The following is a 12,614-nucleotide window of genomic DNA, read 5'->3' as shown; positions in this document are numbered from 1 at the left end:
CTTGGGCGAGTCACGTCCCCCCTCGGGCCTCAGTTACCTCCTCTGGAAAACGGGGATTAAAACCGTGAGACCCACGCGGGACAGGGATTGTGTTCAACCCCATCTCCTTGTATCTCCCCCAGTGCCTGGGACGGTGCCTGGCACGCACTCTAATTATTACTATTAGTATTACTGTTATGGCATTTACTGAGCACCTACTTTGCAGCGGACTCACGTCACATCTCCTTCCTTCCCGCACAGCCTGTTCTACGGTGTTGACAGAGGTTCGCATCTGGCCTGATTTTTTTCCCTCCGGAGCTACTGAAAATTTGGGGTCGGGGCGGGTTTACGAGTAAGCCGGAAAGGCTACGGACTAGTGTCCGGGGCCCGGCTGGAGGGACGGGGTGCGGAATTCCGACCGCTCGTTGGTCCGAGGCTGGTTTTTCTTTCTCGCGCCACAGGGAACCAGAGTTTCCTACCCCATCGAGGCCTTCCGTAGCCTCAGAAATTTGGGCAAGACACCGAGGGTGCTAAATCGCCGCTCACGGTGGGTGTCCGAGAGTCATCCTTCGTTCTTCCATTTGCTCTCTCCAAGCAGGTCTCGAGCGAGGCCTGGTCTGCTCCTCCAGATCTTCCTTCCGATCGCCCGGTCGCCCCCTCCGAGAGACCCCCCCCCCCACCCCGGTCCTCGCCCTCGATCCAAACCGGGGATGACGGCTCCCTGAACCTCAAATCCTGTTCGTTTTCCACCTCCAGCCGGGCTCCGACTAGGGACGTGGGGGTGGAGGAGGCGAACGGGAGGTAAGGACCTCGGTGGACCGGGATCGGAAAGGTTCTGAGCAAACCAGCCGTCCGTCTGGCCACGGGAAAGAGAAAAAACTGTTGGGGAAAACCCACCGGGAAGTGAATGTTTTCCGGGGTCGTCTCGGGAGGGTCAGCGGCTCATCGGGAAATACGGTCTGGGTGATTCAACTCACCAGTCTCAGAATCAAAATGGACACTGCCCTCATCTCTCGGGAACAGACGGGGTGGGGGGCGGGTTTTGTATCCTTCGCCATTCCGAACCGGGAGCCCGGCATTCGAGGCCCTGCCGACGGGGGTACTTCTAATAATATCAATAGTAATAGTATTTCTTTAGCCCTCACGATCTGCCAGGCCCAGTTTTAAGCGCTGGGATAGATACAAGTGAATCAGCTTGGACTCGGACCCTGTCCCACACTGGGGTCACAGTCTTTAGCCCCATTTTAGGGAAGCGAGGCACAGAGACGTGAAGTGACTTGTCCAGGGTCACCCGGCAGACAAGCGGCAGAGCCGGGATGAGAACCCGGGGTCCTTCTGACCCCCACACCTGGGCTCTATCCAGTAGGCCGCGCCGCCTCGGTCGTCCCACGGACCCTCCGGGACCCCCGGCCACACCCCCCCAGCGCCTCCCCGGAAACGGACCGGCGTGGGGGACGGGGGTGACACCCCGGGGTCCCAGGAGAATCCCGACCCGGCCTCCGCCCTCACGCCCGACCGCGTCCCGGCACCATTCCGCCACGTTACAATCCGCGAACGTCACCGGCCGACGCGTGAAACGGGCGACCGGGCAAAAATAAATAGAAGAGATGCACGTGTACGGGGAAGGGCCGGATGAGATGCGCGGTGGTGGACTTTTATTGAGTTCCGAGCGAAATCAGCCACGCAACGGCGGGCCGTCGAGAACTGGGTATTGCTCGCCAATAAAACTCCACTAACTTGAGACAGGTGGCCGTGGAAGGCCACTCCGCGTCGAAAAGAGGCACAGCCACAAAAAGGATGAAAGCCACGCGAGACTCAAACGATGGAAAAAATAAAATAATTCATCCCCAGAGCTTCCATTAGTCATCTAAAACAGCTTGTAAACGATGAGTCAATTGCGCAGTCTACGACCTGGCGCTCTCTGAAACTCTACCGGTCTAGCGCCGAAAAGTTTTGGTGTACAGTTTTACGTTTTTAAAGAGAAGCGAGCCCCGATTTGCCCTGACCTGCGCCAGGGGAGCACTGTGGGTGGGAGCACTTTCCACCTCATAAGGAGGTGCAAAACTGCCCCCTTCGCCCTCAATTAAGCTCTCTTTCCGGCAGCCGGGCGAATCAGAACGGGAGGCTAATGTTGTCTGTCGCCTGACGGGGCTTGGCAAGAACACCGGTCCGTCGATCGACGGAATCTACTCAGCGCTCTCGGCGTGCAGAGCACTGTTCTGAGCGCTCCCAGGAGAGAGATAGGAGTGGTCAAGGGTCGGTTTCCGGGAGTCTGTGCGCAATTAATAATGAACACCCGGTACTGATCCCTTCCCATCAGGGCGCCTCTCGTTTCTCTTCCTGAAATTCCTCCACCTGCTACGGGGAATTTTGAAGAGAGGGGGGAGGAGAGAGATTTTTGTAACCAACCAGTCTCTAGCCGAGGATCCCCGAATGAAAAATGGAAGCTCTCACCGCGTATAATTGCCATGGTAGGTTAGCTGGAGACAGAGGTGGACACATTCCCAGTGCCAAGGCGGATATGGGAAAACAAAACAAAAAAAGGAGCGTAGAACTATAAAATGTTGATCTTACTTTGTGCCTTTTCACAGAAGTTTATCTGAAAGCCTAAAGTGAGAGAGAAGTTCCAGTTCATTTGCAGTAAATCACACAAACAACCAACATTACGATAGCGTGACATTTTCGTTTTCCTATTAATTCTGGAATAAAACAAGCGGCGAGAGAGGGAAATCAGACTGCGTTTACCGGGCCAGAGTGGGACGGAAAAGACGGGGCCTTTTTTTCTTCTTTTTAAACTGCAGCTCAACGTTATCCACAGAGTAATAAACACCCCAACACACCCACGCGCAGCCCCCCTTAAATAAGAGTGTAGAAATATTGTAGCCTCACGCTTATGAGGCTGAAGGCAGTTCCCTTCTGTCTAAAGCCATTCGTCAACCTGACGACCAGAACGGGGGGCGCTGGTCTAGTTTTTTCTGGGAGCTATTTCCTCAGAGGGCTTCGGGATCTCTAGACGCTGCCTACCACCCATTTAACACGCCGATCGAATCGCCGATTATTTCCCCGGAGTTGCTGACGAGATCAGTGAATGGGATCTTTTTAAATCTGTCGCTTCCCCACCACCCCGCCAGAAAAGAGAAACGGCGTGGCCCGGTGGAAAGAGTCCGGGTTTGGGAGTACGAGGGGGCCTAAATCCTAATCCCGGTTTGGCCGCCTGTCTCCTGCGTGACCTCGGGCAAGTCGCTTACCTTCTCTGTACCTCCGTTATGGCGACTGTACAAATAATAATAATAATATTAATGGTATTTCTTAAGTGCTTACCACGCGCCCGGCACTGGATTAAACGCCAGGGCGGACACAGGCGAATCAGGTTGGACCCAGTCCCCGTCCCACACGGGGCCCTCAGGCTCAACCCCACGTTCACAGATGAGGTAACTGAGGCCCAGAGACGTGAAGTGACTTGCCCGAGGTCACGCAGCAGACGAGTGGCGGAGCCGGGATCAGAACTCAGGTCCTTCCGACCCTCGGGCCCGGGCTCTATCCGCTGGGCCACGCCGGGACTCCATATCCGTCCTCCATCCTACTTGGACGGTGGGACCCATGCGGGACGAGGATTGCCTCCAACCTGATGAACTCGCATCTCTCCCGGCGCCCGGAACAGCGCTCGACACATAGTCGGCGCCTAACAGATACCGTGATTCCTAAAACCGGGGCCTCGGGGAACTCGGCCGGGGAGAGATCTCGGCCCAAACCAGCCGGGGCGGAGCCGGGATGGAAAGGGCGTCCTCTTGGGAAGGTGAGGAAAGGCGTGGCAGTCGGGAAATCACGCAGTCCCCAAATTCCGGAAGCCCGGCGCTCGAAAGCCCCGGACAAGCTGGTGGAGTCCCGGGCGGCGGCGTGACTTTGATGTCTGAAATACCGAGAGGAGATTTTCCCACCCTTTTACCCGGGGGTTGTGTTTACTCACTGCAATTTTCGGAAGAGGGAGCGGGGTGGAAAACAGGCGTGGTTGAGGGAAAACTGGTCCCGTGGGTCCGGATGGATCTGACACCATCCCAGCCCTCGGCTTCGGGATTCTAGTAAACCCGGAAGGCTCGGAGGGGGGCCGCCCTGAAAAATCTAAAAGCACCCAGGCCTGATTCGCTTCTGGAGAGGAGCAGCCTGGCGTAGTGGATAGAGCACGGGCCTGGGAGTCGGAATAAGAATAATAGCGATGGTTTTTGTTAAGCGCTTACTGTGCGCCAAGCACTGTTCTAAGCGCTGGGGTGGATACAAGGTCATCAGGCTGTCCCACCTGGGGCTCCCAGTCTTCATCCCCATTGTACAGATGAGGTAGGTCACTGAGGCGCAGCGAGGTGAAGTGGCTTGCCCGAGGTCACCCAGGCGACAAGTGGGGGAGCCGGGATCAGAAGCCACGTCCTCTGCCTCCCGAGCCCGTCCTCTTTCCACTAAACCACGCTGCTTCTCGGAAGGAAGGTCACGGGTTCTATTCCCAGCTCCGCACTGTCTGCTGTGTGACCTTGGACAAGTCGCTTCACTTCTCTGGGCCTCGGTCATCTCCTCCGTAAAACGGGGATCGCGACTGGGAGTTCCACGTGGGCCGGGGACTGTGTCCAACCCGATTTGCCTGTATCCACCCCGGCGCTCGGGGCAGAGCCCGGCACATCGTAAGTGCTGAACAGAAACCACGATTATTATTAGGCCAGCGGTTGGATTTGGGCCGCAGCCTTGAAAACACAGACCCTCCCCACCGCTCTGAATGGATCCAGGAGACCACCTCCCGTCACCGCCTCCCCGGTCCCCACCTCTCCGCCCCGGCCGGGGGTCCGTGGGCCGTTGGCAACCCGGCGCCCAACATCACCACCCTATCGACCCTCCAAGTCGGGCGCGGACCCGCCCGAACGCTCGCCGGGTGGTGATCACGGAGCGAGAAAACTTCTCAGACCCCCAATCGATTCACAGACTCTAGCGCCGGGCATTTGAAATTCCCTGGTCCCGCTGCCAAGACGAACTATCCGATTTCACTGTGAGAAAGCAAGAAAGCTCTAGGGATGGGTTGTTGCATATCGGATTGGGGGGGGGGGTTGGGAGCGCTATGAAATGAATAAATGAGTGGACTCGGGCAACCTACGTCTATATGAAAGGATGCCAGAATCCTCTCATTTATTTATATATGTTTGTGTGTCTGTATATATATGTATATATATACACACACATATATGTATATACACACACACACACATATATAAGGGGAGAGGGGGAGAAAAAGAGAGAGAGAGATTTCACATCTTTTCCTGGTTGTCCCAGGTTAAAGAGCCAAGGAAGCAGCCGGTGGAGGTGATCCAGGGCGATCCATCTCGTAGGAGACGGACGAAAGGATAAGGAAGGGAAGGGACGGAGGAAAGAGCGTGTCGCGTTCTGGAGTGCTTAAGCAGGGAAGGCTTCTTGGAGGAGATGGGCCGTCGACGAGGCCTTGAAGGTGGGGAGAGTCGCTGTCCGTCGGATACGAGGAGGGAGGGCGTTCCAGGCCGGAGGCGGGGGACTGGGTCCAATCCGATCTGCTTGTACCCACCCCAGCGTTTAGTACAGTGCCTGGCACCTAGTAAGCGCCCAACGAATACCATGATTATCATTATTAGCTCAAGGAGTTTGGAGAGGAATGGCAGGAGGGAGATAACCGGAGGGAGCCGTGGAGTCGAAGGCTTTTTTTTTTTTTTTTTTTTAGATAGGGGAGACGGGAGCACTTTTGAAAGCCGTCTCCTCCCTTCCAGACTGTAAACTCGTGGGCGGGGAGCCTGCCAATCAACTCTGTTCTCCTGGACCCTCCCAAGGGCTTGGCCCAGCGCCCTGCACTCCCTAAGCGTTCAATAAATACCCCCGATCGAGTGGATCTCGGCCGCGCAGCGGGGAGCCGCAGGCGGGAACGAGAAGACCGGCGCTGGGATGAACAGCTCAGCTCTTGGGAAAGAGGAAAGGCCTGATTTCAGACGTGTGGTACAGGAAGCAATAGGAGGATGTGGTCACTCGAATTCAGAGAGGAGGAGGAGGAGGAGGAGGGAGAGCAGCCTGGGGAAGCAAAGGGATGTCGGAGCGAACGAGTGGTTGGGGGAGGGCGAGGAGGGGGCCGTTATCTCCCACAACGACTAGGAAGCTGCTCTGTTTGTTATTTTTCAAGAAAATTAAGTTCAGTCACTTCCACATTCCGCTCGGGACGCTCGTCTGCTGGGCGACCTCGGGCAAGTCCCTTAACCTCTCCGTGCGTCGGTGACCTCGTCTGTCAAATGGGAATTAAGACTGAGCCCCCAAGTGGGACGACCTGATGACCTTATATCTCCCCCAGCGCTCAGAACAGTGCTTGGCACGTAGTAAGCGCTTAACGAATACCTTCATTATTATTATTATTATCATCATCGTGTGGGAATCGGACAGTGACGGGCTCCAGACTGGGCACAGAACACCGAGCTAGGTGTCGGGGAGAGGACAAGCGAGCTTAGCCGACGCAATCCTTGACCTCGAGTTGCTGACGATCCAGCGTTTTTAGAAGAGTGCTTGGCACATAGTAAGCGCTTAACAAATGCCATAAAAAAAAAGATGAGACAGATGCTAAAATAAATTAGGAGGAGGGGAAGGGAGCAGAAAGTAAAGATAGATACATTAAGTGGGGGGGGGGGTGTTTGGGGGGGGGGGTCGGTGATTACCCACGTCTCAGGTGCCCCCAAAAGGAGGAATCTGCAGTTGTGAGCAGGGAGAGAGGGGAGGGAGATGAGAGATGAATTCGGGGAAGACCCCCTGGAGGAGATGGGATCTCAGGAGGGCTCCGAAGATGAGGCGAGCAGTATCTCATCCAGCCAGAGCTCCCGCACCTGGACATCGGGGAGCCCCACGCCTCTATTTTGGGAAACGCCCCTGCACACGCCAAATTAAATCGGCTCGGGAGCCCAGGAAATCGAGAGAAGCTAAAGGAGTTCGAATGGGAGAGAAGGGGGCGCGGGGGCTGTCTGTCCGTCCCCGCGGCCTCGCCAGGCAAGACCGAGAGGCAGCGGGGCCTAACGGATAGAGCCCGGGCGCGGGAGTCGGAAGAACCCGGGCTCCAATCCGGCACCTGTCTGCCGCTTGACCTTGGACAAGTCACTTCACGTCTCTGGGCCTCGGTTCCCCCATCCGCGAAACGGGGGTGAAGACCGGGAGCCTCACGTGGGACCTGGACTGTGGCCAACCCGATTAGTTTGGCTCTACCCCAGCGTTTAATATGGTGCCTGGCACAGAGTAAGCGCTTAACTGACAAACGCCATTAAAAATTAAAAAAAAAAAAAAACAAAACAAGGCAACGTGTAAAGGAGCGAAAGAAGATGAAGGGGCGGGTGGCATGAGGTGGGTGAAAACGAGTAGCTGGGGAAGCGAGTTAGTGTCGGCTTTAAGAATGGAAGTTCCGCATCTCGGATCGGTTAAGCGGATGGCGAAAGGATTGAAATGGATGACAAAGGCGGAGAAACTGGCTTCTCCAAGATGACTAGAAAATGTAGGCGGGTGGGGGGGGGAACCAAACCTTCATCCCGGCATGACAATGTGTCAAAGCTATCCAATTCATTTGTTCGAGCACAAGTGACTTTTGGTATCAGATGCCAATAGTCGAACGGATCCCCCTAATTCAACTACGGCCAAGGATCCTGACAGTTGCCGCTTTTTAACTTCTAAAACTGACCCATTAAGGAGGTGTCTCCCGACCCCACAGAACAGAAACACTTAAAAAAAACAATAAAGAAAAAGGGTACGTAGCTGGCTAAAAGACAACTGCGAATCTCTTCGATCCCACGTGTCTCCCCAAGTAGAGTAAATCGATGAGAATAATAAAAAAACACGTCAGGCGAGTTTTCACCGATTTCTTTAGGCTACCCGTTTTGCGTGCGGCAATTCTGAAAATGCCCGTCGCCGATCGGCTGCCAACCTTCAAAATCGGGGTCTGAAGATGCACGGCAACGTTGACCGTTTCCGGGGAACAAATGTGATTTCACGACAGCCGCCGGAATTCTAAAGCTGGGCCTCTGGGGTTCAAGAGCTCTGACCCATCCCATCCCGTCCCATCCCGCCCGGGAGCAGGAGGAAAAAAGAGAGTCGGCTCCCCCAGGGGCCCTGCGGGAGCTCTGTGTTTCCTCCCGGAGCTGCCCCCCGGGAAAGGTCGCTAAAACTGGCTCCCGAGGCCCGCAGAGGACCGTAGACTGTCCGCTTCTGACTCTCCTACCGGCCTGTCCTGGGAAACCAGACCCCACCTCGTGGGGCTCACGGGTTTCATCCCCATTTTCCAGATGAGGTCACCGAGGCTCGGAGACGCGAAGCGGCTTGCCCGAAGCCACCCAGCCGCCAAGCGGCGGGATCAGAACCCACGACCTCCGCCTCCCGAGCCCGGGCTCTTTCCACTGAGCCACGTGGGGAACTAGACCCAATCCCTGGGAGGCGCTCGTTCATTCGGTCGTATTTATTGAGCGCTCGCTGTATACCGAGCACCGTACTACACGTACGACGCCCCAACAAAAAGACGCAGTCCCCCGCCCACAATGACCTGACCGTCTGGGGGGGGGGGGGGAACGGACGGACGGACATTAATATCCAGAAATAGATAAATGACAGATATATACATATGCGATGTGGGGAGGGAGCAAGCCAGGGCAAGCCCGCGTCTCCTTTCTGAAGCAGCGTGGCTCGGTGGAGAGAGCCCGAGTTTAGGAGTCGGGAGCCATGGGTTCTAATCCCGGCTCCGCCACCTGTCAGCCGCGTGACTCTGGGTGAGTCACTTCACTTCTCTGGGCCTCACTTTACCTCATCTGTGAAATGGGGATGACGACTGTGAGCCTCACGTGGGACAACCTGATTACCCTGCCAGCGATTAGAACGGTGCTCGGCACATAGCAAGGGCTTAACAAATGCCAACATTATTATTGCTACGTTATTATTAAATGTAGGAGATGTCGCTCTTTGGTCATATTCGACAATCGACCTCTCCTTGTTAATTTTCGGCAAAATGGCCCAATTTCACCGGTCCGGTCTGTCGCCAAATCCCGTCGGTTCTACCTTCAGAGGGCTACGCCACGCCCCGTCCTCTCCGTCCGCGCCGCGGATTCCGCCCCGATTACCGCCACGGCCTCCTCGCTCCCCTCCCCGCCTCCCGTCTCTCTCCACTCCGACCCTCACTTTCCTCTGCTGCCCGGATCGTTGGCCTCCAGACCGCTCAACCCGCGTCCCCCGACTCCTCGAGCACCACGGCCCGAGTTCTAATCCCCGCTCGGCCACTTGTCCGCCGGGTGACCCTGGGCAAGTCGCTTCGCTTCTCGGGGCTTCAGTTTCCTCATCCGTAAAACGGGGATTTAAGACCGTGAGCCCCGGGTGGGTCGGGGACTCTGTCCAATCCGATTAGCCTGTAGCTGCCCCGGCGCTTAGTACGGCGCCTGGCACGTAGAAAGCGCTTAACAAATACCATAAAAAAAAAAAAGAAACGAAAAAGAACCGCCGGGGGTGGCCCATCCACCTCCGCATCGAACAGAAGCTCCTCAGCATCGGCTTGAAAGCATTCATTCAATCCTATTTATTGAGCGCTTACTATGTGCAGAACACTCTACTAAGCACTCAACCAGCCCACCCTCTGCCACCTTACCTCTCCGATTTCCTACTACAACCCAATCCGTACACTTCACTCCTCTAAAACCAACTTACTCCCCGTACCTCGATCTCCTCCGTATCCCCTCCCTCTAGAATGGAACGCCCTCCCTATATGTGTATATATATACACACACATATATATGCATATATATATATATATATATGTAGAGACACATATATATACGTACATATCTGATTTTCATTTATTTATGTACATCACTGTCTGTCTCCCCCTCTAAACCGTCAGCTCTCTGCGGGAGGGGAACGCGTCAGTCTGTCGTTCTATTATACTCTCCCAAGCGCTCAGTACAGCGCTCTGCACACGGTAAGTGCTTAATAAATACCGTTAATTTGATCGTTTTGGAGGCTCCCAAGCCTTTAGTGCAGTGCTCTGTACACGATAAATATCACTGACTGATCTCGCCGGAGTTCGGTAAAGAATCACGCGGCTGGCGGCGCACGTTCCGAGTATCGCCCGTGGGAGGATGGTGCCCGAGCGCTTGGCAAAGGGCTCAAGCGCTCGGTACGGCGCTTTGCGCCCGGGGAGCGCTCATCAAATACAACCGAGCGAATCAGAATGCCATGTCACGACATCCCAGTGCTTTAGCGCAGGCTCTGCTCCCAGGAGAGGCTCAGGAAATACTACTGAATATTGCCACTTGCCCGCCGTGTGTCCCGGGTCACGTCGCTTGACCGGTCGGTGCATCAGTTTCCCCATCGGTAAAAAACGAAATATACTTCTCCCATCGGTTAACTGTGGTGTTTGTTAAGCGCCCGCTACGCGTCCTCAGGCGGCCGATAAAGCCCTATCTCCTTTCTATCTCTAGACTGCCAGCTCCGTACGGGCAGCGAACGCGCCTGCTAATTCTGTTGCGCTGTACTCTCCCACGTGCTCAGTACCGTGCTCAGCACAAGTAAGAAGCGCTCGGTAAATACCACCGATCGTGTGGCAAGCGCCGTGCTGAGCGCCGGGGTAGACGCGAGGGGATCAGGTCCCGATCTCAGTAGGAAGGAGCCCTGGCAGGGAATCCCCGTGTTGCCGAGGAAGGCGCAGAGAAGTCAAACGACTTGCGGCAGGCGAGCGGAAGAGGCAGAATTAGAACCCGGGTCCTCTGGCTCCTAGGCCTGGGCTCTTATACCAACCTCATCGTCATCATCATCATTATTATTATTTCCACTAGGCCACGCTGGGTCCTCTGGCCGGCCTAGCAAATACCACCGTCGTCAGATCGGTAGTTTTCATGATTACACTCCGGACTCTGTTTCAGCTATTCCGCCGGCTAACTCCAAACCGAGCCAGGCTTCGGAAGGAAGGCCCCGGGGACGGCCGGGAGGCCGCTCCTAGCTGTCATTAGTACTGCCTCGGTCCACGGCTTGCAAATTGCTACTTGTTACGTTCCGTGAATCCGAGGACTCCAAAGCAGACGGATCCGTCCGCTTGACTCCCGCTTCTCGGCAGGCGCGTCTTCCTGGAATCTCCTAAAACGACCCACTCGGAGGCGGCCGCGCGGAGCGATGCCTCTTCCTACTTCGGCCAACCTCCGGAGGGGTCACGAGCCGGGCTTCTAGGTTCTACTCCAGCCCCACCGCTTGTCTGCCGCGCGACTCCGGGCAGGCCACTTTGCCTCTCGGGGCCTCGGTTCCCTCGGCCGGGAAACGGGGATTAAGACCGCGAGCCCCACGTGGGTCGCGGTCTGCGTCCCATCTGTTCGGCCTGGCACGTAATAGGCGCTTAACAGACACCCTAAGGGCCGTTTAAAAAAAATACGAATAAAAAAATTCACAGTAGTAGGGCTGCATAACGAGTGCCTAACAAATGCCACTGCAAAAAATAAAAATATTCCCAATAGCAGGGCTGCATAATAAGCGTTTAACGCGTACCATAAATGCCATTTCAAAAAATAAAAATAAATCACCACGGTAGGGCTCCGTAACAAGCGCTCAACAAATACCATCGCCACCGTTCAAAAAAAATAAAACCCCACAATAGCAGGGGGTGCGGTGGACCCAGGTTATCGGATAAAAGAGACGTAACCAAAGGAGAGATTCATTTCCTTTAACCAAAGGGGCCGCAAGTCCTCCCCCTCTCCTCTGCTCCAGTGAGAACGAGATCCAACCGAGGTAGACCCTCGTGAGACGTCCCTCTGACGGGGTCGTTTTCTTCCTACGGGGTCTCCGGCGACACGTGAGCGATCCCAGGGATCGCTACCGGGAAGCTCCCTCCCCTCTCCGCTAATTTTTCCACCTCCGCCGGTCCACAGGCCAGCCGGAGTCGAAAGCCCGGGGAACTAAACCCTAACGTGCAAGAAGCCGGACTTCTCCGGCCCATCCCCCGGCCGGGCAGACCCGGGAGGCGTCGGGGCTAAGGGCTTCTTACCGGGGGAGCCCGGGGGACCGGCTTTCGGGGTCGCGACCCCAACGCGATCTCGCTTCCGGGGCCTCGGGGCCCAGGACCAGAACCAAGCGGGGGTCGGTCTGTCCGGGGGTGTCCGAGGGCCCGCTGTCCCTGCTCCCGGTCGGAGATCTGCCGTCATTCGCTCGTTCCGTCGCATTTATGGAATCCAGAATATTTACGGAACACGGAGGCGGCGTGGCTTCGCGGCGGGAGCCCGGGCTCTGGAGCCAGAGGGTCACGGGTTCTAATCCCGACCCCGCCACCCGTCACCCGAGCGACTTTGGGCCAGTCACTTCACTTCCCCGGGCCTCCGTCACCTCGTCTGGAAAACGGGGACGAAGGCCGCGCGCCCCACGCGCGACAAGCCGGTGTCCACCCCGGCGCCCGGAACAGCGCTCGGCACACAGTAAGCGCTAACGACTACCGTTCTTCTCCTTAAGAAGCGCTTCCTACGTGCGGAGCACCGCGCGAGCGCCGGGGAGAGTCCGAGGGGCGGTCAGTACGGAGCTCCGCACCCAGTGAGCACGACCGAACGAAAGAATACCGGACCGTGAACGCGCCGCGGGCAGGGAACGTGTCCGTTAATCGC

General features: G+C 56.2%; 1 protein-coding gene across 6 annotated transcripts in view; it reads right to left on the bottom strand.

The window, feature by feature from the left end:
- The window catches only part of MAP2K4 (mitogen-activated protein kinase kinase 4), a 50,290-nt gene that overhangs the window by 35,918 nt on the left and 1,758 nt on the right, over window positions 1–12,614 (bottom strand). For 4 of the 6 annotated variants that reach the window (XM_029056877.2, XM_029056880.2, XM_029056881.2 and 1 more), the window contains exon 2: window positions 2,554–2,586. The exons of the other annotated variants lie outside the window; for them this stretch is intronic. In XM_029056877.2, the coding sequence (XP_028912710.1) occupies window positions 2,554–2,586 (33 nt within the window). The remainder of the gene's footprint in view (window positions 1–2,553; window positions 2,587–12,614) is intronic. 6 annotated transcript variants of the gene reach the window in all.

The sequence above is a fragment of the Ornithorhynchus anatinus genome, unplaced genomic scaffold (assembly GCF_004115215.2).
Source record: "Ornithorhynchus anatinus isolate Pmale09 unplaced genomic scaffold, mOrnAna1.pri.v4 scaffold_264_arrow_ctg1, whole genome shotgun sequence".
NCBI lineage: Eukaryota > Metazoa > Chordata > Mammalia > Monotremata > Ornithorhynchidae > Ornithorhynchus > Ornithorhynchus anatinus.
This window is presented reverse-complemented; position numbering and strand designations above follow the sequence as displayed.